This window comes from Triplophysa dalaica, chromosome 20 (assembly GCF_015846415.1).
Source record: "Triplophysa dalaica isolate WHDGS20190420 chromosome 20, ASM1584641v1, whole genome shotgun sequence".
NCBI lineage: Eukaryota > Metazoa > Chordata > Actinopteri > Cypriniformes > Nemacheilidae > Triplophysa > Triplophysa dalaica.
In genome coordinates, this window is record NC_079561.1 from 8757384 (window position 1) to 8784970 (window position 27587).

At 37.5% G+C, this 27587-nt stretch overlaps 1 protein-coding gene across 1 annotated transcript in view; it reads right to left on the reverse strand.

Moving 5' to 3' along the window:
* Nucleotides 1-1773: 1773 nt before the first annotated feature.
* xkr7b (XK, Kell blood group complex subunit-related family, member 7b) overlaps nucleotides 1774-27587 on the reverse strand; it is a 45454-nt gene continuing 19640 nt past the window's right edge. The window contains exons 2-3 of the mRNA XM_056733246.1: nucleotides 8794-8993; nucleotides 1774-3604 (exon numbers count right to left, since the gene is read on the reverse strand). Coding sequence (XP_056589224.1) covers nucleotides 2628-3604; nucleotides 8794-8993 — 1177 coding nt within the window. The 3' untranslated portion in view covers nucleotides 1774-2627. The remainder of the gene's footprint in view (nucleotides 3605-8793; nucleotides 8994-27587) is intronic.

The window sequence follows — 27587 nt, forward strand, 5'->3', positions numbered from 1 at the left end:
ATTACACTAAACTATTATTTCTGGGACTTAAGAAATCCTTTAACATTGGTTTGAGTTTGACCTCATTGTAGAAGTGGTGTCAGTCATGCTGCAGTTACCAGCAAGCATCCACAGGGGGGCAGTGTGCACCAGGACTTGTCATATAATGGGGAGTGGCACTTCTGTGTGAGGTTAGACTGTAGGAGAATAGAAGAGATCTAAACACCTGCAGAGAGACAGCATGCTCACTCACCACCAAAAATCTGTCCAAAAACTCACAGTATAGTTCACCCAAAAATGAAAATTCTGTCATCATTTACTGGCCTTTTTGTCATTTCAAACCATTGTGACAAGTTGGTAGGAAATTGGTAACCGAACAGCACGGATCCAGTTAACAACATTCTTCAAAATATCTTCTTTTGTGTGCTGCGGAGGTAAAAAAGTCATACAAGTTTGAAATGACAAAAGGGTGTATAGATGATGACAGAAATTTGAATTTGAATGAACAACCCTGTAATTCATCTGTGGACATGAGGAAATAATGGTGGGTTGGCTTTCAGGACAGGGCCACATTCACCATCTCAGGCCAAACACACATCATATGTACATGCGTAATGGTCCTTCCGTGTTTCCACAGGAACCCGGTCAATAGATTCATCTCAAAGTGTATTCATCTTTTTGTCACCACTTCTGTATCAATAATACTCCCTGCACGTGAAATTTGTACTGTACTTACAGAACACGTTTCTTGCATACACTGTTAAAAAATCCCCCCCAAAAACTGGGCACCAGTAAAAAACGTAAAATATTTTTTTTCCACATAAAATTATGTTTTCATAAAACTTTGCATACATTTTATGTAATTTGATAATTTTTTACTGTATATAAAAAAATACGTTTTTTCCTCTATATGTGTAAAATCTGCACAAAAAAAACAGTACATTTCTGTAAATGTTTACGACAATATGTGACCAAATGAAACCCAATTCAGGGTTCTTTGAATGGAGGTAAAAAGGATAAAAAAGACACACATGACCAAAGTCAAATGTAAAAATAGCGCAGACTGAAAGCGTGTGCATGTCCTGTGTGACCGCCCTCCTTACAGTGCAGCATAATTACAGCAAGCGTGCATCATTTGCTGCTCCATCAGAATCTTTACACTGGACAGCAGGATCCTGTCACTGACAATTACCCACAATGTCTCTGGGTATTTTTGTATCCTCATGCTTGGTTTTTGAATTGCATTAGAACCTCAAAACCCTGAGAGAGAGAGAGAGAGAGAGAGAGAGAGAGAGAAAGAGCTGATTCCGTTGATGTCTTGTGATAATTTTGTAATCGGAGGGAGGTATTTACAATCGCTGAATCTCAAAATTCTCAAAAAAAAGCAGAAAAATACATTTAAGTGGTCTCAAGATTTTATGAAGTGACAAAAAAGTCTTTGTCTTCTTCCTGAAGTTCAGTTCATGGTCTAAAAAGAACCTTCTTGATCGCCAGACCACAAACTTCCCAAACCACAGCAGTCGCCCCCTTCCAAATAACAAAATAATGAGTGAAATGAGCGCCTAAACATATAAAAGGGTTTTGCAGACTGCGCACACCAAAACTTGCCCCTCTTGTTACTCACCACGCGAGTAGAATTCACTTCGTCAATCATGTTGGGTTTTCATAGTGTCAAATATACTCAAAAAATACTCTGTTTCACTTTAAATGATCGGTCGCAGAGCGAAATGATCATACCCATCACCAAAAAGATCTTGTTTTCATTAAAACATTAAACATCCAAACACACGCACACACAATGTAGTTGTTTACTTTTTTTCCGAGGCTGTCATATATTTTTTTACATTTGTTTTCAACTACTATTCGATCACAGCTTTTTGTCTTATAATATGACTTTTTTCTTTTCATTTATCTCAACAGATAAACAATGCAGCGTGACCCATGACCAGTCAGACATACAGACAACCCGAAAACATTCATACAGACACATCGGCACCATTCTATTATATACACATAACAAAAGATAATATCTATATATGAATATTCAATAAGAAGAATTATATCAAAGACATGGCCACAGAGTCATAAAAAATAAATCTAATAAATAAATAAGTCATTCGGTCAATAAATACAGAAGTACTCTCGAGGAAACGGATGATTGATTGAACTCGCTAACCTCACCATTCACAGAAGCAAATAATACACGATTTGTACTGTTTTCAGGTCACCGTAACATTAAACTTACAGACCAATACTGTAATCAGGGTGATCCTGAGCAACACTGATTGGTCAGTTCATCTATTTTTTTACATGTGTCCACTTTCTCTCCTGACCATTGTGGTGAGCATATTACGTTCAGTGGATGATAAGAAAGGCATGTCCCTCTCCAAGAGTCACTTTCTGTGCGTCTCTGTTCATTTAAATGCTCCATTTCGTTTACTTCTCTTTTGACCGAAGTGCCAGACCAGTCGGGCAACAGTTGTACCCTGATGCCAAACGTGTGGAGGGTCCCACTATGTAGCACCATGCCGACTGTCTGGGATCGGAATCTCACAGCACCATCTGTCTCGTGAGTCATCTGTCCCACCTCTGCATAGAGATGTCATGTGGAAGGTGGAGCCCCCTGAAGGTGGGAGTTTTGAACACCACTACACCGTAGTCTCATACTCTGTCACTTCTTTGGGGTTGCTGAAACTCTGGTACCGGATCCGAGGCGTCACAGGTGACGTGTTCTCTAGCACCAGGATGGTCTTCCTTAGCCTACGGTCGATAAAATGGGCGTCCCATGCCGGGTACCTCTTTCTTGGCAGGTCGATGCGGATAACGGGACCCTCAGGTCCCGAGTGACGAGGGGAGGGAGCTGGGGGAAGGACAGGAGGCCTCACCTGAAATACAGGTAGCGTACTATCTCTGTCTCCTGCCCCTGCCTCCCGATCCCCACCGGTAGTCCTCTGGAGCGTTCTGGGTGGACTGGTTACAACGTCAGGTTGGGGCAAAGGTGTACCCAAATCCCCGATGCCACCTAGCCCGATTACCCCCATCCCCTCCTCCACGCAGCTCCACTGGGTGCCCAGGATGGGCCCGTCTGGATGGAGCAGGCAATAGTACACAAACATAAAGAAAGTTCCCAAGGCGTAGCTACACACCACCACGCAGACGATAATCAGGGCGTAGAAGTCTGAGGTGTGCGGTCCCCTGTGGATGTACCAAGCGGCGGTTAGCGCAACGTTCTCGATCAAGGTCACGCAGTAATACACGCCCAATCGGAATCTGGCACGGCCTTCCTTCACGTTGAACCAGCAGAAGATGTAGATGATGCCCACCACCATGTTGTAGATGATCTCCTCCCACTTCGACATGCAGAAGTCGGTCTCGCCCTGAATGATCCAGAAAGTCATGGCGCACCAGTGGGCCACTATGAAGATCCCAAAGTAGGGCTGGAAGACTGAAGCGAAGAGGGCGAAGGCGATCGTCCGAGCACCGATGGTGAAGAGGTGCCACAGCATCTGGACAATCACGGCCTTGTAGGACATGGGGAGCTTATCGTCGCGGGAGTCACGCAGAACCTTCTGGTATGAAGCGATCATCCAGGCAAGAGAAACCAGAGAGGCAGACGCAGAGAGTCCTACAAAAAACAAAAGATAAAGAAAAGGAAAGATGAAAGAGCTGAAGTAATGAAGCATTAGGTCATATACAGCCAAAATTAAGAGATCATTTCAAAATGATTTTTTTGTATTTTTGAATTTACAATTTATATGTTTCTGTTAAGTACTAACAATATTTATTCCCCCAAAAATATTTTTTTGCTGAAAAAGAAAAATAACAGAAAAGATGCTTTGTATTTGAACAGACCTCAAATATTGCAAAGAAAACAAGTTCATGCTTACTTTTGCACAAAACATAATTAATATTGTATTTAGAAAAAAATTCAAAGTAATTTTTCCATGTGATAACATTGATTTTTATTACAGTTTTAATGCGTCTTGTCGTGCTGTCAGTCTTTCACATTGCTGTTGGATGACTTTGTCACTCCTGAGGTTAGATTTTTTCGAAATTCGACCGACAAATGTATACAAACTATGAGATCAACTTGTCAAATCATGAAATGCTGCATTTTAATGTTCAGAGTTAGAGACTGTCACGTATCTCTGTCCCGAAAAGAGCAAATGCTAAATATAAAACTTAATGAAAGTCATTACCAACAACTACATTTCCACGTTCGCCGACTTCTGCCTTCAATATTTAATAAGATCTGATGTGATTCATTGCTAATTGGACATGCGACTGAATAATTAACTCTTAAAGCTGAATAATTCAGACCCTAATTGATGTCTCTTGCCTCTCATAACTCATAATATAGAAACGTGTGAACCTACCTCGCGTCAAAGCGGACACGTTTCGAGAGAACAGATACTGACTGATTTAAAGATGCGCCTTTTATAAAATTGGAAGTGACATGAGCTGGCTGAGACTTGAGAGATGGTCTTTCAAGAGGGAGTAAAGATTGATAGTGTAAAAAGCAGCAAACGGTCAAAGTTATGTTACAAACGCTGCTTTTGTTTTAAGATTTCAAGTCGAAATTTAAAGAAGAGACAACACCTGCTGAGACGACAAATCGCTGGGCTTGTTACCAAACTGCCTGAGAGAAATGTCTCTCTAGAGAGAGAGTATGTGTGAGTTTGACTCGTTGACAAGGAAACAGACAGGCGTTTCAAGTTGTGTTTGCGAGAGCATGAGGTTGTGTAAAAAGGTGAAGAAGATGTGTGTGTGTGTGTGCATGTTCTTGAGTGATGGGGAGATATGAATCTCTGGAGACTTGCTGATGTTATCATGGGGATCAACTCTTTAATGCTTCCCACCGCATGTTTGTTTATCTGCCGGGTCCCTTTCGGTTCCCAACTCGGTCACAATCCGCACACGCATGTTTTTAAGAACCCGCAGTCTTTTTAAAACACATTCACACCCCCCGGGCGTGCTTACATGAGGTCAGCTGAGGATATTCAGAAGACCACATGAAAGAATCCGCCACATGCGGTCAGATAGTGAAAATTCCTATAACGAAGGTCAATCGTGACATAAATAATTCAAGACATACTATTATTTTCTGCTGCGGGCCCACGCGGTACATATCACATTCCGGATTTCCCTTAGCACAGACTTGACCCCTGATGTGGTTACTCGTTTTCTGGCTAGAGTCTTTCCTTTAAAGTCGTTCACACATTTGGTTTCGTCCTAAATCCATCTCTGTCTCTCCAGTCATTTGGTGCAGATCCAGATTAAGCGTGGTCTTAATTAGCAGAGATCCAAAAGCATTAGTCTGCGTTTTCAAGCTCCGCTTTCAGCCTGCCCGTGCGCTCCGCAAGTTCTCTCTTGGCCTGTTTTTCTAAGGTTTTAACGGAGCGATGCGCTGGCAATCTTAATTAAATCAAACATCGGATGCGGCGCAAGCCCACCGCCACAAAGACCGCTGTAGATTAGAATGAAGAGAAAGGGATAAAACAAGTTAAAGCCTCACGTTGCCAGAGAGAGAGAGGGTTACAGTAGTTCGATTGCACTTACTGTATTCTAGATGAGGTGGTAGAAAAAACGGAAATGTTTACATAACACAATGTAACATTTTTTTTTTCCTGATTCTTTATGAAGATAACATGCTGAATACGAAAATCACATATTTTACCATCAACGGTACTTATAAAAAAAACTGGTAACACTTTAGTATAGGGACCATATTGGCTGTTTATTAGAATTTATAAAGCACATATTCAACATACGTGACCCAAGGTAGTTCGGATAAGCGGTAGAAAATGGAATGGAATATTCAACATAACCATATTCTACTTCCCTAATCCTACCTAATACCTAAACCTAACAAATACCTTACTAACTATTAATAAGCAACATATTAGTAGTTTACTGAGGCAAATATCATAGTTAATGGTTTATTAATACCGAGAATTGGACCTTAAAATAAAGTGTGACCAAAAACAAAAAATATTTTCGCATATTTATAAATCTTGGTATTATTACTCGTATGCAGAAATTACAAGATGCTTGCATAACACTGAGCTCAAAACAACAGTTTAAAATACAGGACGGAAGTGTACATTTGACACAAACTACACTGTAAAACTATTCTGTAATTTAATTTGCAGCAGGTTTGCCAGTAACTTACTGTAGATTTAATTTATCAATTTGTTTTAACCCTAAATTTACCTAGCTCTTATATTTTCTTTCATAAAACAAGACTAAATATCTTAGGTCACAATTCTTGTGCAAATGTTTTAAGAAGTCAAAAACGCTTAAGAAAAAAGTAATTTTGTTACTGTGCCAATGTTAATAACGAGACCAGTCTCTTCTTGCTCCTTTTGAATCTCAAAAGTGAAAGCGTTTTCATTTTAAGTTTTATTCAAATTGAAAAAAAGTACTAAAAGGAAAGCAGTATTAAGTAATTAAATCTACAGTAAGTTACTGGCAAACCTGCGGCAAAACTACAGCAAAGTTTTATAGTGTAAGTTCCAGACATCGGTTCATCCTACCTTCCCTGTGATATAGAAATTTCTAGAAGTTTCTGACAGTGTTGATTGTAAAATCATTTTTAAAATATCTGAAAATTTGTACTGTTTTCTGTTTAATTCCAATATATCGTAATACGTAATAATAATAAAAAACATTTACTTGAGCAAATATAAACTAAAACATTGATGCTACATGAAAATAAATATTGTCACAATAATTAGCACTTCAGACTTGTACAGGAACTACAAAAAGGTCAAAAGTTTTGTTACACTGTGTAATACATTTTAATACAAATATTTGTGCTATTCCACTAAATGCATGCATTAGAGTTTGCCAATTCCTCACAAACGCACATAGGAAAGTTTTTGCCGAGAGTGAATTACACTGATATCATTATTTATGTGCATGTGCTATCTGCATTGTTTTAGCACCTGATTTTCTAAAATAAATACGCCCACAAATTTAGCACTTGACTCAATTTGCATGCTGGATTTTATCTCACGGGCCGGCTCTGAGTTATAAACGCACTACCCAGGGCACCTCTGTGCCCAGTTATGCTATATTTATTTTTTAATCTCCCTAAAAGAGAAGCAAATGCCTCTTTTTAATACAAGTACATTTTTACAGTTACACCACATGCACGTCAATACTGTGCTTTAAATCGTCTTTACTGTATAACAGTGCATGCATTGCATCTGCTAACCAGAATTGAGTATTCAGCAATGCCATTGTATGAGAAAATAACACGCTACATCCGTTAGAGTACTCAAAGATGGGATGCTCACTTTACAATGGAATTGGCTGACACAATGCAGAGGTCAAAGGTTTAAGATGGTCAGACAGGCTGAAACATGAGATCAAACAGACACAGAGAGAAATAGCCAAAAACAGAAGATAGGAAGAGATAGAAAGAGGCTTTCTGTGCTTGGTAACCCAAACCCCTGACCCAGAATTAATCGGAATATCTCGGAGCCTCTGCCTGTTTAGATCCCTTTCTGTAGTAAGGAATCTATTCCTAGAGCTGCTGTTCTACATCTCTCTCTCTCTCTTTCTCTCTGTTCATTGAATTTCCTCCCATTGTTTCTGCTGACTAGGCTCCTATCAGTTCTGGAATAATGTTCTCTTTTTCCCTCAGTATGCAGTGGACTTCTAAAACAAGAGAACTGTTTGTCATTTTAAATGCAATGTAATGTTCTCTTCTATTATATTCTTTATCTATTTAATCATTTACTCACCCTCATGTTATTCCAAACCTGTGTGATTTTCTTTCTTGTGCAGAAACCAAAAGAAGATATTTTGAAGACTGCTGGCAACCAAACTACACTGGACTTCATTATCTTCTACTGTTTGTATCCTAAACCACCGATACATTTCTCAAAATATCTTCGGAAGAAAGAGTCATATACAGGTTTTAAACCACGTGACTGTGAATAAATGATGACAGAATTTTTATCTTTGGGTGAACTTTCCCTTTAAAACTATGCAATAGCTACAGTAACATGAAAGGTCATCTGAATGTTCTTCTATTACATTTATTAATCTTTGTTTGGTTTAACCTTTACAAACATTTTTCACAATACACTCACAAACATGCGTGAATTACCAAACAACAATAGTGCATCTATACAGTAAATACACATTAATCTAAATTAACTAAGTCTTGGTACATGGAGAAAGTCCTTTCCAGTTCAGCTATACAGCGAGACAACCCTTGCGAAACAAAATGTATGGGAATACAATGGAAACTAAAATGCAATATATTAAATAATACATTCTATTTGGAACCAGAGGCTTATATTTTTCTTTATATGAAAAGTTCAATTCCTTATGTATTATTCAATACACTGTAATGCTGTAATGTATTAACAATATATGATTCTATATATTTTCAAATATATGTTACATAATTTAACATATTGACAGTTAATTTATAGGAAAATATATTTTCTTGGCATAAGGGAAAAACATCTTTTATGAGGCAGCGACCATATCATAAATACAGTATGTCTCTCTCTCTCTCTCTCTCTCTCTCTCTCTCTCTCTCCTCTGTCTATTCTTGTAACACAGTTGCCAGGTTCATGTCATATGAAATCGCACAGAGCAGAGCGTGTAAAATGTTTTGTTTAATTCATCACAAGCAAACCTCTCCTCTGCAGCGCCATATGAATAAGTCATGCCGATCAAGACACAATCACACAAGTGGCTTATAGCTCTCGCTCTCCTCATTAAATATTCTCAACTAAAAGCATATCACAGCCCCACCTGGGAAACCTGTGTGTGTCTGTAAGTGTGTTTTACCCTGCAGGGGCAGTATGTTGTTGCTATGGATCATGATGCTGAGCTGAAGAACGAGTTGAGGAGCGCTCTTCAGGAAGGCCTCCAGCAGCCGCAGCATGTTGATGTCAGCGCTCTCGAACATCAGCCGCCAGTAGAAGTGATGCTGCCCGGGGCCTCCATGCCAACGGCTCTGCACACCCAGGTACAAGGTGTGGATGTACCTAAAAACATACAGGACATACATGAGAAACTGAAGTGAAGAGTGGGAAATTCTCATGATTTAAACCTGCGCATCATATTCTTGAAAGACCATTTCAGATGACATGATAAACGCTGGTCCAGAAGAACTTCATGGTTCAATTTTTGAACACTACTCAAACGTATGAACAAACAAATATCATTGGCATTTAACATATAATTTGAGCATTAAATGTAGAGCTGGGGTGAAGGGATGCATTCAAATGGTACTGACAGGTTTATGAACAAACCATCATTCAGTCATGTGATCAATATACTCCATTGAAGGTAAATTAAAGGGTTCCTTGGGTTGAAAACGCCTTCCCCAAAGATGACTTTTGTTTGGTTATTGGTCTGGCTCGTGGCTAGTAATATTACAATTTATTTAATTAAATTTATATTTCAATTATTGAATTTTATTGTATATTTAAATTCAAAAGTCGAAGTCCTCTTTATTGTCAATTTCTGCCACATACAGTATATAGAACATACGTATGAAGAATTGAAATTGCGTCACTCTCCCTTGGTGCATACAGATAACACGAACACTGACAGTAGAACGTAAAAATACAGTTTAATAATTGAATTAAATTAAACTTATTCAACAGTTAATGATTCTTCTGCCATAAGTTAAGTTTAGGCCACATAACGTTTATATCGTTGCTGCTAATGCCGTGTATTGAACATTTGTAAGAAGACTGATTTTTCTGTGTTCAGCACAATATTAAAATGATGGAACTTCTCATGAATTAAACTTGATTGGTGATTGCACGAGATAGTTTTAGTAACTAAATATCTGAAGCTTTGGCTGAGCTGACTGTCCATGAATTGCGAATCACAATAGGACACCAGTCGGGTTTTTCACCTGACAGCAGATTTTGGCAGAACAGGGACATGACACAACCTGATACCACACACACATTTAAGTCTAAACTAAATAAAAAATCTGAGAAAGACTGAATGATTCTTTTTCTTTAATATTCAAATCTGAACTTCGAGTTCTTATTTAGTTTAATACTTTCTCCTTTTCTTTCAGTTTGCCTAGAATTAAAATACGTAAAATGTTATTTCAAACCTGCATGACTTGAAAAGAAGATATTTTGTAGATTGTTGGTAAACAAACATTGGTCCTCCATTGACTTCCATTATATGGACACAAAACCTCCGAGACATTTCTTAAAATATCTTCTTTTGAGTAATACAGGTTATGAACGACATGAGGGTGAATAAATGATGATTTGCCTTTTGGGAGAACTATCCCTTTAAATGAAAGAATCTCATATTTTATCCGATCTCAGTTTTTTTCTGTTTTCTCGTTCTCTTTCTCTTTCTAACAGTGCCTCTCATCCCGGCTCTAACCAGCTTCAGGCCAGCGCGCATTATCTAAAGGCTGCAGAAGAGCATTTTATCCCAAGCTCTACACTTTCAGCCTGCAACGGGAGGGATTTTTTCATGCTTAACTCTGATAGGCGGCGAGGAGCGAAGATTTTATTTGATGCTCCTCTCTGATAGGCTCAAGGTTTTAAGGGAACTGAGCATGTTTGGCACTATGGGAGATGAGCCATCTCCAAGTGCATGCAAATAATTTTCTATCCGTGAGAGTAACACATTTAGAAGAGGGACAGAGCCGAAAGCAACATACAACATATTAAATCTGAAACAATGTGATATGTCAAACGGGCATTTAGACAGTATGCCCTCTCCAGAACATCCATTATCAAAAGGGCTAATTAATCTTGTGGTCTCCAACGCTTTCGAGTGGCCCGCAGTGACGAAATCCAAGAGAAATGAGAGAACTGCCACAGATGTGGAAAAACTAGACTCCTGACCCATCTACGTCTCAACGAAATGGGTTTTTGAGGCTGATGAAGTTGAACTGTCATTGAGCTGCGGGTGTGAAGCTGATATCAGGAAAGATAGCAGTGAAACAGACTGCAGGGGAACCTGAGAACCCGACGACTCGAGCAGTCAGACTTTACAGCATAAAGAACTTTAATTACATTGCCCATTGATTTTGTGATAATGAACTCTAATTACTCAATAAAGGACATAAAGGAGAACACCAAATCCCTTTTATAGCGAGAGACAGATAGAGAGAGAATGTGAAGGGTAAATTGAGAGTGTCTACTGTATGCATGTGGCTAATTCTTCCTCTAATTAGCACCTCAGGACCCGTTGAGACCGTCAAGGAGAATTGTGATCATCTCACACGCTCACAGTCAACACACTGTTTAGCGCACGCCGCATTTCGCCAGTAAACTGCTTTAATATCGAGTGCCGGCTATTAGCAGAGGCACAAGACAACTATATAAAAAGACCCATAGACAGCTATAGTATAAAGTATTGAATGCACTTTAAATGTGTGAATTACATGACTCTTATCTCTGCGGAACACAAAAAAGATATTTTGAGAAATGTGGCTTCGTGTCCATATAATGGAAGTCAATGGGGTTCACTGTTGTTAGGTCACCAATGTTCCTCAACAAACCTTATTTTGTGTTCTGCAGAAGAAGAAAGTCAAACACTGAGGGTGAATATATGATGAAAGAGTTTCATTTCTGATTTTCTTGCATGTGCTTCTATCCCTTTAAAATCGTATATTTAAATAAGTGACTCCAGAACTCAAGCTGGATGTTTTCCTTTCCTCTTAATCCCTTATTCATCCGTCTTTTCGCTCTCATCTTTCTGTTTTCCCTCTCTCCAGCTCTGTGTGAAGTACTGAGAGACAGCGCTGAAGGCGAAGTATGTGTGCCATGTTCTCCCTTCTGCTGTCTTAGTGCACCACTTGTCTGGAACCGCAGCATCAATATTCCACGCTGCATCTCCACAAACCGGCCCTACAGACCCCAGATCACACATCTATACACCGACAAGTGTGTGAGTGCTGGACTCTGCAGAAGACACAACACTTACTGTGTCCACAACCAATGTTCTGAACTATTTGATGACCTTTGTGAAACTGATCTGGTGATCAATACACACACACATACACACAGGCTTGATTTGTTCTTTTATTGTGTTTAAATTATTGTTGTAACATATGTGATATCATATTAAAAGAAACTGTTTGATGGAGTACAACAGACTGCATAGGAGATGATTCTTAAGTGACACACCATTCAAAAGCGTTTTGCCAAATGCATAAACGTAGATTATTCTGCAATTCCTTTCATTAAATGTTTTTGTCTGTTATCACAAGAGATAGGCTTTCCACACTTTGAGTGTTGTAGAAGCAGCCTGCAGTCTGATCAAAGTGTGATGTGGGTTCTTGCTTCATAGTTCACACTTCGATTTGTTTCACCTTGAAAACAGAAAACATCACAAAGTCTCTTTTGAAATTTCAAGCCTTCAACCTTCAGTGAGAATTTTGTTTCCTAATCAAATTCACAAACCCAATGATCTGGACCCCAGGACGACCGAGACGAGACAGAAGACAATGTGGTCACAATCAAACAGTGTAGGTACAAAAAAAATGTATTTTTACTTATTTTTAGGTACTTATTTCTCATTCCAACACTGTGTGCACAATTTGAGAAGGGCTTTCAGAAGACTGCATATATAATCCTCCACCTTCTGTGAAACAACCATCTGAAAACAGTAAAGGTGTGAGTACCAAATGGTTTCTAGCTGTCAAACGCTGGTCAATCTGTGTTTGGTCAACCTGAGAAATCATCTTGGTCAACAAGGTGACCTGCATGAGCTGGTTAGCCATGTTTCAAAAAATACAAGTTGAAACATCAAGCTGATATTTCTTAAACTTTCCAACAGTTAGAAGAGTTTGAGTTGAGGACCGTTCACATTATAACTATAACGATAACTGTAACTATATATTTGCGGACAATAACAATAACGTTATGTTTATTTTAAGACTGCGCGCTGCAGTGTTCCCAGTCACTAAAATGAATGTAGATGACCTTCTGCTGATGCTTTGGTTTTCATTCCCGAACGTCTTTTCTCCAAAATATGACAGCAAAGGCTGGATGCTCTTTCTGAATGCTGAAGGTGTGCTAGTGTCGAGGATGTTAAGCACATATTTTGCCAGCTTGCTGACTCATAAGTGTTTCATATAATATCCCGCCGTAAACTCTACCCCTACAGTCTTTAATTCTGACATAAAACCCGCGTTGGGATCACATATAGTCAAACGTTATCTGCCAGAAACTGTCTGACAGTACGTTTAATCGTTCATCCGCTGGAAAAAATCTTTCTGAAAGTGAATCCCAACGATATTGTTGTCTGTATCTTTATCGTTATGAAACCCCGCTTTTCTCCTGAATTCATATTTTTTTAATAGTTATCCTTTTAATGTGAACGGTCCTTTAGTGTAGTGTAGTGTTTGCGTTGGAAGGTGCAGTAAACTAAAGACTCTGTCCTGAAGACTCAAATCATGACTAAACACACTTGTAAGTTGCTTTGGATATAATTGTCTACCAAATTAAAACTTAAACTTTATGCCATTAAAAAAAATGGATCCTAGAGAATAAACAAAACCAAAGACAGGAAGATGTGACAACGTTTATTTGTAGAAATATATTTAGAGAAACTCATTAAAAATACAAAAAGATATTGAGTGAGAAAATCTCATTAGCCCATAATGAAAACAAAAAGTCTGCATCACGCTAGCAAAACAAACGCGCAAGCACGCAAAATAACTTATAGGCTTATCGGTCAAAGCCAACACGCCAGAAAAATCTGGCGGCGCTCCAAATGATGTTTCAGTCTGAACATTACAAACAAGAAATGCAGCAGATGTGAGAAGCTCAGGTGTGGTTAAAAAGAGTGTCACACACGAGATTCTCTGCGTGCAACTTACTGCTGAGGATAAACACGTTAAGTAACATTTTCCTATTCAATCCCTTTCATCGACGCTGAACGCAACATTTATAGTAGAATTGCGCTGATTCCTTATTTCAATGCAATCAAAATATCATTGAATATCCTTTGACTCAGAGTTTAATGTGGCAGCAGATGTTTTATGTATGTATGTATGTGCAAGAAAAAGAGAGAGAGGCTCTTCACCTACTGTAAGACCCTGCACACCAGCTGCATCACCGCTCCTGTATTTTTGTGCGCTGGAAGCCTCATTTAGAGTAATTAGCTGTATTTGACTGAGGTAATGAGTTTCCCTTCTCTACAGTTTACTTGTTTCCAAAGCGGCTCTGTCGGTCTTAAACAGAAAGAGTCTACCTGGGTACGGCACACTCCATTAGGGTATTCATGCGCGTGTGTGTGTGGTTGTGTATGTGTGAGCATGTGTTACCAGACAGCCTCCCAGGTCTCATTCGAGCTCAATACGAGCATTAATCACGCTAATTACAGCAGCTCTGCCCCAGGGGCTTTTGGGATGCTGGAGGACCAAGGTGGGAATAGGCTGATAGACAGGTGATCTTAGTCACGGTGCATGTTGCTTTGCAATGCAAATGGAGCAGCGGAGAACTTTATTTCTGGCTTGGAATTAGCATGTGGCTCATTTTGAGAGAGGCGGAAAAGCTTTTGATTAATTTTAGGCTTTTAATCAATTTTTTAACCTTTTTCTGGTGCCGATGATGTTATTGTAGTCTGCCATACGGTAGAATGGCATCTTAAACCAGGCATGATCAACAAATCCTATATTACCTTGAATTCTTTCTTTTTAAAGGTATAATGAATTTTTAATGGAGACTGTCAAGTCAAGAATTTCATGTCAAGAATGTCAAAATTATATTTAATTAAAAAGAAAGAGAAAAATTATTTCTACTTTATAAGGTATGTTCCTCTTAAGTACTCAAAAATGATCGTAACACATTCTGTTCACTGCAATTTGCTTATTGTTTTCTAGTACTACAAATATTAGAAAATTCTTAAATCAAGATAAATTCACTTGGACGAAAATTGACCAAAAAGTCTTGATGACAAAATGACACGATACCTCATTCAAGTTTTTTCTTTTCTTACCCCGTTGACAATCTTTTCTGAATTTGTTATAAACGTAGGACTACTTTATATTTTCTTTCATAAAACAAGACTAAAACTATAATTTCTTTGTTAAGTAGGCCTTAATGTATCGTGATTTAAGAAAGTTTAGATATTTACTCTAGTAAACAAGACAAAAATGTTTTGTAAGAATTCCTTTTTGTGTTGATCTGTGTTCAATAATTAAAATGGACACCTCAAGGTTGAGTAAAACGTTACACAAAATGTGTTGTCCTTAACTAGACACATGTGAGATGTGTTCAGATTGTATTGTTCGTAATACAATAGTTTTAAAGGAAACTAAAAAAGTAAACCAGAAACTGCATTTTTATCTCAATTTCATAACCAAAAACATATTTTTGTCAATTGTGGTTGTACAGTAGTTGTTTTACAGTCTATATATTTTAATATTAAAATCTCCCTCCACGACAATGATTATTACCATGCTAAAATATGAACCAGACATTTAGGGATGTTGTGACTATACTTTTGTTTGTGTTTTGACCGGTTTGAACTCTTTCATCATTTTAAGTGGAATGTTCTCTGTAAGGGTGCTCATACTACTCCAATTACTTTTATTGGGAGGTATAAAGTCCTAAAGGAGCTGGAGAAAGACAGAAATGAGCAGTTGGAAAGCCGGACTGCTGCATGTGGTTTAACTAAATGAGGGTGATTATCCAATTTGAATGAAGAGAGGCTAGTTTAAGACATGGATTATACACTAAAGCCAGTTGAGGGACTGTCTGTATGCCTCTACTTAAATTGTAAATGAAAAACACTTACTGTAGAGTCAATATTTAGTGTGTGGATTTACTTAGTAAAATCTGATAAAACCTCCCTTACAGAATTGTTTGATGTTCTCATTACAAAAAACAACAAGGATTTTAAGGTAAAACAAATGTTTTTTTTTTCAGTCTGAAAAGTCGTTTGGTTAGTGTTTACCAGCAGTCATTGTTAAATGTATTCAAAAACAATGGAAGTCTGTGTGTTTATTTTGATGGCGTAGTTAAAGTGTACGTTTCTTTTCAACAAACGTTGTTGTCAACTCTTGACAGAAAATCACCCCCTGCCAAAAATCTACAGTACGCATGTTTGTGTAGATGTGTGTTGGTCAACGGAAATTCGCTTTGTGTGTTTGATTAAGTTTTGCTTTTTTTGACCCGTTGATATTTAAGTTTGAAATCTGAATATGAATTGAAACAGTTCCCGTGAGATCAGGCTGGTTTACACTAGCTTTTAACTCTCTGCATGTGATCCTTTGAGCATCACATTTAAAAATGAATTGAGAACGAAGCAGGTGATCTGATGATATCCCGGGAGGAAACTCCTCATAGCGCCGAATACATTAATATATCAACTTGAGCACTAAATCCCTCATACAGACAGCAGATAGCGGGGACAAAAATCTGCCCAGCTCTCCTGCGGTAAGTCTATACAAGCACACAGAGCTGCACAGCTGTATGGACGACACCATCGCTCACTTGTCTTTTTTTCTGACTGTCATTTATCTCTAATGAGAATAAAAGTGCGGCTTACTGAAGGCTGACATTTCTCTTTTATAGCCTGATAGTGAGTTTCATTTGTTAAAGGTATTCAATTCAACATAATTATAATATATTTTCTAAAAGTATTAAACCAGTCAATAGTTCACCGGATCCTGGACGCCCCATGACACGTCCAACCAAACACAATGGAACTAATTGGACACTCAAAACAGCCAATCACAGTTTATCGCACGCTGCAGTTGCTGACATATAAAAAACCTGAAAATCCTAAAAAGGAAATATAAAATAATCTTAAAATCATAACAAAACTATTGCTGAATGATGGGGATGTGTATGTGGTAGCCTGGGTATCCTGTACGGATGCTAAGGTTATAAAATTGTTTCTGGCCCAAAACAACTCATGCCACCTCATGCCAAGTCTTTCAGGCTGAGATACATAGGCTTCATAATTCATAATAATGAAACCTCTTTCTCAAGTATGAACAATAGTATTGTCTCAGCCGGCGCAATTTATGAAAAAATGAAGATGAAGATTAAACATTCCCTTTCATATGCTGACACATTTATCGTTAGCACCACACTTCTCTATCCCCTTGCAAACACATTATTTTATGTATATACACACAAATGAGCTTGTAACAAAACTCTCTTACTGTCACTATGACTGTCTCTCTCTCGGCCAGCACTGGTCAGAAGTGTCAGTAATGCAGAGATAAAGAACGTGTGAAACTCTGCCCCTCGCTCCTTACAGAAAGTCCAGTATCTGAGTGACAGCTGCTCTGCCCCGTGAGGTTTTAAATAACACTTTTATGAAGTTCTGTACTGGAGAGATAGGCTGCTAGAATACCAATGTTATTTTTATGGGGTGGAGTTATTTACTTAGCAAGAAATGCACAATATACATTTTCAATTTTCTCGAAGAGAAATCAGCCATGGCAAATAGTTCAGTTAGGAAAACAAAATGTGTTTACTTGGTTTGTTTCTGACGTGAAAACTCAGTTCCCCAGTGTTATTATTATAAAGTATGTAATGTAGGAAATAATGTTCTTTTGATGGTTTATTTCCTGTGTTAAATAAACTGTGGAAATGATGACAGGACAGCACAAGATTATAAGTGTCAGAGTGAGCGTGCTGCTGGGCTCCTCAATTGTTTTGCTGTCAATTTCCATAGCCAGCATTTTGTCAACATAGCACGGAATAAAAACAAAAAGATCAGTTTTCTTGAAATTTTAAAACCAAAAGGTAATAAATGTCCACAAACCAACATTTGCCCCAAGCAAGTGATGACGTAACTGAGGCTATACTTTGATACATTTATTTAATTTCAGATTTCTTGTTTTTCGTGTTTATTAATATCTAGAATCAAATCAAGTTTGCATAAATCTAGTAAATAAGTATTTTTAATTGTACTCCATTTATTTTGGTAACAGGGTTTTTATATTTATTTTAGGCTACTAACTTTGCTAGTATAGTTAACAGAATGAAACAAGAATGATCATTTTAAACACAATAATAGTACATTTGGAATATAATTTTGAAATTTTTTCCCTAGCTGTACAGCACATATAAAGTGTAAAACATGCAGAGCTGCAATATTTAGTTTGACTTTCTGTTGCTGTTGACACCTCCTTTCATAGATTATGTGTTTAAAAAGGCCCCATTTTATACTCGTGGAAGTGCCAAGTTTACATGTATCTTCAGCTCCGTTTTTAGATTGTTTTGATGTCCTTTTCATGTCCTGTATTCCGCCGAGACAGCAAAGGCACCAAACAACAAAGAGCAAAAAGAAAAGAGATCAAGAAAAAAGACAGAACTGTACAAAATCATGTCAAATTATGTAAATCTGAAGTGACTCAATCTTTAAACTAATCGAGAAGAACAAATCTTCTTTTTTGTTTTCTTCTTCATTTGTCACTTTCTTGGATGTTTGAGAGAACGGAACAAAGACAATTTCCATGAAACAATCCCACTCAAGCCCACAATCTGCCCATCGCCGCAGACTTTCTCCACTCCGCACGCCTGCCAATCAAAAACACCGATCATTATCACTATGGAGACAGAAGCTGTGATAAGGTCGTTAGTGAGCCTCCAAATAAGCTTGTGGAGTGGCAGAAAGTGACTCACTCGCCGAGATAGTTTCCTTCGCTCCTAAACTTTATAGTGTCAAGGTCAGGGGACGGGCTGGTTTTAAAATGGTATAATTCTTTCTCCTTATTAGTTTATCTAATTCTCTCACAGACAGTGCAAATCTTTCCAATTAGCGAGGCCAGTGGTCTGGAACAAAGAGAGGCGCACAATGTCTTTACGGGATTAGCCACACTGTTTTTCTCCCACCCTGGATCTTCCCTCATTAAAATGTTCTGGAAATACAGAATGGTACACATCAATGTTACACAAACACACGCGCGGTTGTTGGTACACGTTTTGCTTTGCAATCTAGTCCTTATATAGCATGTTGTGAAAATGCCTCATACCAAATAACCTATAAAAATGGATGAGAAATGGATCCGTATACAGTATTAGTTGCTTTAAGAATTACCTACATTTTGCATATAAATGAAAAGAAGAAAATGCCGTATGGAGACATTTCCAAAACGAGGAATATGGCACCTAACAATAACAAGTACAGTATTAAATGACAGTGTTCATGGTCTTGGTCGGACAAAACTGGATTAACTTTCATCAGAGGTACTAGACAAACCTGGTTTAGCACTCAAGCACAGAGATGCGAACTGCTAAAGTTCTCCCTCTCTCTCTTGATCTGTTTCTTTCTGTCGTACGCTCTCTCTCTCCCTCATCTCCCCGTCTGCCACTTGATGTCATCCACAATCATGACCTCTGCTGTTTCCATGGAGACGTGAGAGTGGTGCCATACTTGGTCTTTTAATAATTAACATGTCTGGAGAGGAAAGATCTTTGAGAAGAACTGCACAGGTAAATTGCTGCTTCTCAAATGTACCGCAGATCCTTCAGACTTTAGTCTGACTGCGTACAACAAACATCTGACCAAGAGAAAACTCTAAAATCTAGAGGGACCATGGTACAACGTGAATCTCATTCTGAGTATATGCTTAACTTAAAATAATATAAATCATTTTCAGAGATTATGGTATCACTACAATAAAAATAAATGATGTTACATACCATGGTATTGAGTTCTAATATGTACCAGGGTGCTCAAAGGTACCTCAAAAAATACCATGGTATTAAAATCATGGTATAATGTCCAAACATGGTACCGCACCATTTTAGCCACCAATTAGGAAAAATCGCTTTACAAATTTCTTTGTTCTGTTGAAAACATCAAAAGATATTTTGAAGAGCGTAGGAAAGTACTTTTGACTACCATTGTAATTCAATGGTAGTCAATGGTGGCCAAGAATTGTTTGGTTACAAGCATTCTTCCAAATATCTTCCTCTGTGGTAATCCGAACAAAGAAATTGATAAAGATTGGACAACTCGCTTCACAAGACATTTATTAGTCATTTGGAATGCTTAACTTTGATGATAGATGTATAGATGTATAGGCAGTATTGCCATAGTACAAAACACTAAAACAAGCCCACAATTATGAGAAATAGATTCAAGTCCTGTGTTTTGAGATTAAGACAAATCCTTTCCTTACAATGACCTTTTCTGCTTTATTACATTCCTAAAGTACCTCATTAGGTGGAAAAACAATCTCCAAAAATGCATATTTCTGACCTTGACAACACTGTGTATGCATTTTTTAGTGAAACCCACACAGTGTTGGGAAAGTTACTCTGAAAAAGTAATTAATTACTAGTTACTCATTACATATTCAATAGTGTAATTAGATTACTGTCCAAATTACTCTGTCCAAAAAGTATTTAGTTGCTCATTACTAATTACTTTCTATATCCTACATCAACCTTGATTAGTTAAGTGGTTCAAGGATAGACATGAAACGGCTTATTGAATTCATTCAAATAATATTATTACCTGACCAAAGTAGTACAAATGTGAGAATTATACATTAAAGCACAGATTTTAAAGTAAGACTTTGAATTTTGATGTCAATTACACTATTGCACACGCATATATTTCACAAAGTATTTTGTTTAATCACATCAAAAGTAACTGTAATTAAATTACAGAAAACATATGAGTAATCCCTTACTTTACTTTTTCGAGGGAAAACTAATTAAATTACAGTAACTAATAACTTAGTAACTAGTTACACCCAACACTGAACCCACATAAAAATATTAATTTGTGTTAAACTAAAGGAAGTCATATACATCCAAGATGGCATGAGGATGAGTAAACTATATGAGAGAATTTATATTTTTTGGAAACATTCAAACTGTCATTGCTGAATGGATGTATTGTGAATAGAGTAAAGAGTAGGTCAGTCATTGAAAACTAAAATCAATTCTCATTTAAGGGGCCATAGATGCAAACGTGTGTGTTTGTGTGTGTGCACCGTCTCTCCTCAACGACATAAAGTCAGTGTGCCTGACCGTCTTATTGCAAATAAACAAACAATCTCACTTCTGTATGTATGAGTAGCCTACTGTATTGCAGTGAGTAAACAAAACAGTAGTATATAATGAGTTTCATTTTGTACCCAGAAGCCCTCTCACGCTTGTATTCCTTCACACTTTCAGTTTCATCTGTCTTTTATCGCTGCTCTGAAACGTTTAGCCCCCGAGTCATGAACTCTTTCCTTTTCAATTTCCTTTCCATCTTAAACAGAACGGCACAGATTTCGGTTCAAAAACCTGCATCTTATTTAAACTGCAAACAAACAGATTAGAGATGCACCGATATTACATTTCTCGACCGATACCGATAACCGATTGTTCAGAGTCATGACTGCCAAACTTCGACTTCCCTTAAGGGACTTTGGTGCCGTCCGTGAATTAAATTACTGTCACTATGTCTCCGTTCTATGTAAATAATGTTATTCTTTCAAAAACTCTCAAACTGTGGCTGTCTGAATGAGTTCATGTAAGTGTATTGGATTACCACATGGTTTGAACATTTGGTAATGGAGTTATATGGAAAGCAGTCATAAGTTGTATTGATAGACAAGCAGTGATTACATTTTGCTTTTAATTGCTTATCACATGGCCCAGCATCGTATACCCTGTATACTGTAGATGTACCACAGACAACTTTACTTGCTGTATATTTTACAGACATGCTCCCCAAGTGACAGACTGTTGGCATTTAAGGCAGTTTTCTCTCTGAACCCAAGTCCTCCTTAGACCTGTGTCCAATGAAAATGTCCCAGGCCTAAAGAATTCAAGTGACGGATCTGCTCGCTCTATAGCACACAGAGAAAGAGAGGGATAAGGCAGAGCTGCTGACAGAAGAGCGAATAAACACAAGCAACAAGAGAGAGGATGACAAGAACAGTGAAGATGCAAGACAGCAGGCAGACTGTACAGAGGGAAAAAAAACTTGAGGGATACATGCCCGATGCAAACTGAAAGTAATATCACAATCACTCAACCCCATCAGGACAGACTTAAACCTGACCTGCTAACTTAACAGAATTCACTCTGCTGGACCAAAAGCACATAAACTCTGACCCAAAAAAATATTGTTTATATATATTTAGGGTCATTTAGATGAATATAACCCTGAACATCTCTACTGGACTCATATTTACTGTAAACAGTGTTCGATTTGCATATAAACATTCATAGAACCGACACATGTAAATGAGTAATGCACCAATGCTAAATTTTTCCACTGATAACGATAGCCGCTTATCCAGAGTGATATCTGCCGATATCGATTCTGGAGATTAATAATAAGTAATTATTTACATTCTGAACGATATTAATTAATATTATGACTATTAATATTGAATGTTGGCCGATAGCAAATAGTGTGATCATTTGCTTTTATTGACCGATACCGATTATTGTCGTTCTCTTATTTATCCCTTATCTCTCATTTAAATCAAAATTATTAAATGTATAAAGTAAAAAACATAAACTTAAAAAAAAAAAAGTTAAAGTAAAACTTTTTTAAGCCAACATAAGAATAATCAAAGCTGTAATCCATTACGTTTGCCTCTCTTTCACACCTTTCTCTTTGAAATATAAAATTGCTGATGTTTATTTATTTATTCACTGTATACTTATTTTTATGTGGGTTGCAGTCATGTGATGATGATAATATGATGAATGGATATTTCCCACACAAATCATTATTTTAAACTGTTGTGAATCGGTTCAAGCACCTTGACAGTTGTCAACACAACATTACAGAACAATTTAATAAAAATAGTGTTTACATTTAACCAAAAAGTAATATGGATCGCAGCGTAGACATCAACTAACATTAAATACGAAAAATGTACCATAGAACAAGTGCAAAATAGCCGTGTTTATATTTAACCAAAAAGAGTTATAGATTGCAGCTTTGATGGCAAGAAACTTTAAAAACGAAAAACTTCAAAAAGTCACTCTTACGTCCGCTAAATGACTTACTAAATTGCGCGTTCAGATGCCCAGATATCTGTTTTACGTTTTTGTCTTTTTAATGACAGCTAAAAGGCGCTATCTTAAAAACTTAAGGTCGTAAAAAGTTGCTTGCACAAACGTCCCATGTGATCATGTGCTCTCAGACGCACCATTAGATATCAGAAGATTTCATGCAGGATGATTTTAATCCCCGTGCTGGCATGACAGAATTTAACCTTCCTTAATAAATCAAGAAAAAAAATCTCAGCTCCCTGCCAGAGGATGTATTAACAGGAGCGAGATCTCATTTAGTCACATTTCAGTTTGTCATATCTCTTGATCTCAGTGCAGTGATGCACTCAGCAGTTTCTCAGGAAACTTTTCTCGAACCTAATCACTCTTTAAACGCTTCGCCAGAACATCACTTCAATCCACTAATGAAATGTTGTGTAAAGGAGGAAATAAAATCACATTGTAACCACAGTTATTATACAGACATTTTTCTCTTTCTTATTTTTTAACTCAATGGCACAGACTGGGACCACTTAGGCTTTTTTCTTTTCCCAAACAGAGTCCCTTAACTTCCCCGCCAATTTGAACACAGGTCCTGAATATGATCTACTCCAAAGCCAAACATAATCGGCCCCACTAGAGCCAGACTTCAGCGGTAATCTAGCATTTCACACTGTTCCTCTCTCTTCTCTCTTTACAGCTCTCTTGATCTTCAAGTGTGCGGCGTTTTTATTGGCAGATTGCTTTAATAGCCTCTCTCGCACAATTCCATGTCTCTAGCAGTCCCAAAAGACTCTCAGGAAGACTCACTGGAACTTAGAATAACATCTCAGAAACAAAAAAAGCACTAGACAGTTAGGAACCAGAAACAAGTGCTGTCAACCGATTTTCCAAGACAATTTTCTTTCTATTGGATTTAAGTTTGTATGCAACAATGTTTTATGAAAATGCCAATGCTAAATAATGTTCAACAACTCATTCACAGACATCATTGTAAAACCAAGCCAGGGCTTGACATTAAGGCTTGTCCGGAACAAGTGGATGTTTTGTATGGGCAAGTGAGAGAGAATTTTACTTGCCCGACCGGACTAGTCACATAAAAATAACTGTGCTTCGAAAAATCGGTCTGTGCTGAGAATAATAAGAAAAGGTGCATTAGACAGATCTGTGTTTGTGTAAATTGCGTTTGTCGTAACGCAGTGCGTCCTCATATCTAGATGCGGACGCGGAATCCTGTCATTTAACTTTGTCATCTGGCTGTTCTGCGTGTCTGAGTTAGGGTGACCACCGCCCAACAAACCAAATGTGAGAGAGGGAATCCGTTTGTGTGGGACAATGTGGGAGGTTGAACCATTGAAAGGTAGAGCAAAACTGTGATATAATAACGGAGTGAAAACATTTTTACAGACGTCGCAGCCTCTTGACTGAAATCACTGCTTTCTTCACATTGGGTAAAAGTCAGGCTTTAAAAAACAGTTGTGTTTGTATGAGCTCGTTGGACACTAGTCCACCGGGTTGCTGCTTTTGACACAGTGCTGTTAAATAGTTAAATAAACAATGGCGCAAACAAGCGTTTCATGTTTTCGGGTTAAAGAACTTTTTTCTTAATGTGACAAATAAAAATCCAACAGACTTGTGAAAATGCCAGACATTTTCTCGATATGGGACGTGCGGGACAAGGAATGAAAATGCAAAGCGGACAGGTGATCACCCTGCTGGTCCTCCTATACACTGGTCGAGGACTTGTCTGCGTCTGCACTGTATGAGGATAAAACCACATTAAATGAATCTCCAAAGGTGCTCTGAGTATTTATTTTACGAGCATTTGACTATATGAGTACAGCTATTGTCAGACACACTAAAACTCAAAGCGCAGTCCCATTAACTTGAACACTGTTAATAAAATATAATAAGATACTGTAGCATCCGCTAAATGAAAATTGTAGTAAACTTGTAGTAAATTGATCCTGGATTCGGTCATTGTACATGTTGCCAGTGAATGTGTTTGTATCCGGTCATCGTTTGAGGCCATGCCTTGGACTTTCATGTATTGTGCCGGCCTGTAGCGTCTCCCTATCAAGTAAGTCTAGTTTAGTGTTAGTTTATTGTAATCCTGTCAAATGTTTTCGTTTAGTGTCAGTGTAGTCAGTTTATGTTCCTGTGTTACCTGTGTATATCATTTATCTCGTTCCTGTTTTATCCCCTTGTGGGTTTTTGCTTTGTGTTTTGTGTTATAAATTATTGTTTAAACCCTTCATTGTCCTGCCTGCACTTAGGTTCTTCTCCCTTGAATTCCTGTCAAATACTGTAGTATACTAAAGTGAGGTTTAAAATCACTTTAGTATCTAAGAATTGTACTGCAGTTTACTATAGTAAATATCACTATAGTATACTACAGTAATTTGTGAACAAATATACCTCTATTGTATAGTAAAAAAATAATATGTACTGTAATTAGAAATGATATGTAATTAGAAATGATATGGCCCTAATTTATCCATCTGTATGTAACATTAATGTAATTTGTCAGTTATCTGCCTATTCATGTGATGAACCGGACTTGCATAATTCTTTAATGATGACAACAGACTTGTTTTATACTTGTGCCACAACTGCTTGGCCTCTGTAACAATAGTGCTATGTGCAAAACAAGTCAACGAACCTTTGTTCTATAGCAATCATGAGATAAACACATTTAGGTGGCCGCGGCGGATAGTAGGTAAATACTTATAAGCAAAATTGACCAATGCGAAACAATTATATCTTTGGACAAGTAGTATTTGGGAAGGACAAATTTACTTGTCTGAAGGACAACCACATCACAATGCTTAATGTCAAGCCCTGCAAGCGTAACAGCAAAAAGTGACTCAACCCGATCAGTCAACATCAGTTTGGTCGCAAAACTATAGCACTGTCTATCGTTATGGAATAATTACATACTACATCATACAACATCATGACAATACTGCTTTGTGTCACGGACAGACAGCGAGCAGAGCTGTGTGCGCGAGTGGGTGGACGGCTCTTATAGCAAGCCTTCTGGACGTGATGGATAAAGCCATGAAAAGTTTAACACCCCTGCATGTGGTGTATGCTCTGGGTGTGCATGTGTGCGGTGAGAAGATGATAAAGGGTTCACTTGGAGGCTGCCATGGATACAGAAATCTCTGGCTGGCAGGATGGCATCTCTGATCCCTGGGATAAATAAATACATCACAGTATAGCCAATAATTCGGACTCGGGTCAGTTTCCTTCGCTTGTGTATTTTTAGTGACTGTGCTTCAAAACAAAACTCTTAAATAAGCTTTAAAATGCTGACACAGAATGCACGCAAGGAAAAAAGTAGTCAAGTGGATAAAAAATACAAATAAGAGACCATAGATACAGAACTGTGAGGAATGATATGATTCACATTTAACATCTAATGTCCAAAACTTCTTAATTTTGAAAGATATCTTTATCATCGATAACATCAAACTTAATTTTGTTAGATGCTTTGTTTAAAAGATGAACTTGTGCTATCTTTCATCAAACTAAAACAATAACTCAACACCATTAATATTTTAGTTAACCATGTTGTGGCATAAGTCAAACTACATTGCTAACTAAAATATCAATATTCATTTCATTCTGAAGTAATAATATCGCATCAAAGTTCAAATATTTCTCTCAGTACAATTCATTCTTTTCCAGTCATCATGACTATCTTATCAAGTCTATCTTGGTGCAGAATGGTACATGTATTTCACTGTGTATCAATAATATATTTAAAAAAAATCTATGAAATATATTTTTCTTACTCCGCCTGCATCTATCTCCTTATATCTGAAATGGAAAAAAGGGAACAAACCAAATCTTTTTACATCAGCAAACTCAGTTAATTAAATTTCAGACATAATGTGTGCCAATGTGTAGATCCCTGTTTATGAAATATAATATATGGCCTATGCTGTATAATACTTTAAGAAAGTAATCCATTAGAATTCCTATTTGCCTCCACTTCAGTTGCTTTGCTAGTGCACGATGCTGCCGATACAATTTGATTGACAGGTTTTTGAGCCAATATTCCTAGGAGCTAATGTCATGTTAATAATCACCCAAAGAGATACAGTAAAAATAACATTATGACAATACTGATGATGGCAATACAAGCACATTCGCAAACCTTTCAACATCAAATCTGGGATTTTAGTTCTTAGAGGGCTCAAATATGCACAGTATATACTTGCAGTACATGTAAGTTCAAAAGAATAATAATAATGTTACAAACTTTTAGTTTAGTTTAGAGACAGACTAAAATTCCCTTAGATTAGAGAACATACATTTTTTATACGTGTTAAAACAGTTTAATTAATAGATTTTTATGAAGCTGAAAATGGGTTCCCTAAATAGGGACTATTAAGAAATAGGTTCTATTTGAAATGCAGCATACAGGAAAAAACAAAAGTTGATTTGATTTCAAGAACACTTCATCTAAAGAAATTTTACTTTAAACATTCTTAGGGGAAAACCCCATTTATGAATGCCCCTGAACATTAAATAAGGGATAATGTATATCCAGTCGGTTGTTTTGCAAAACAACCCCTGACAGTATCCCCCAGTCTTGATTTATTTTGCAATAACAACCACCATCCGACTTCTCACACTCTCCACTTACACTTGCCA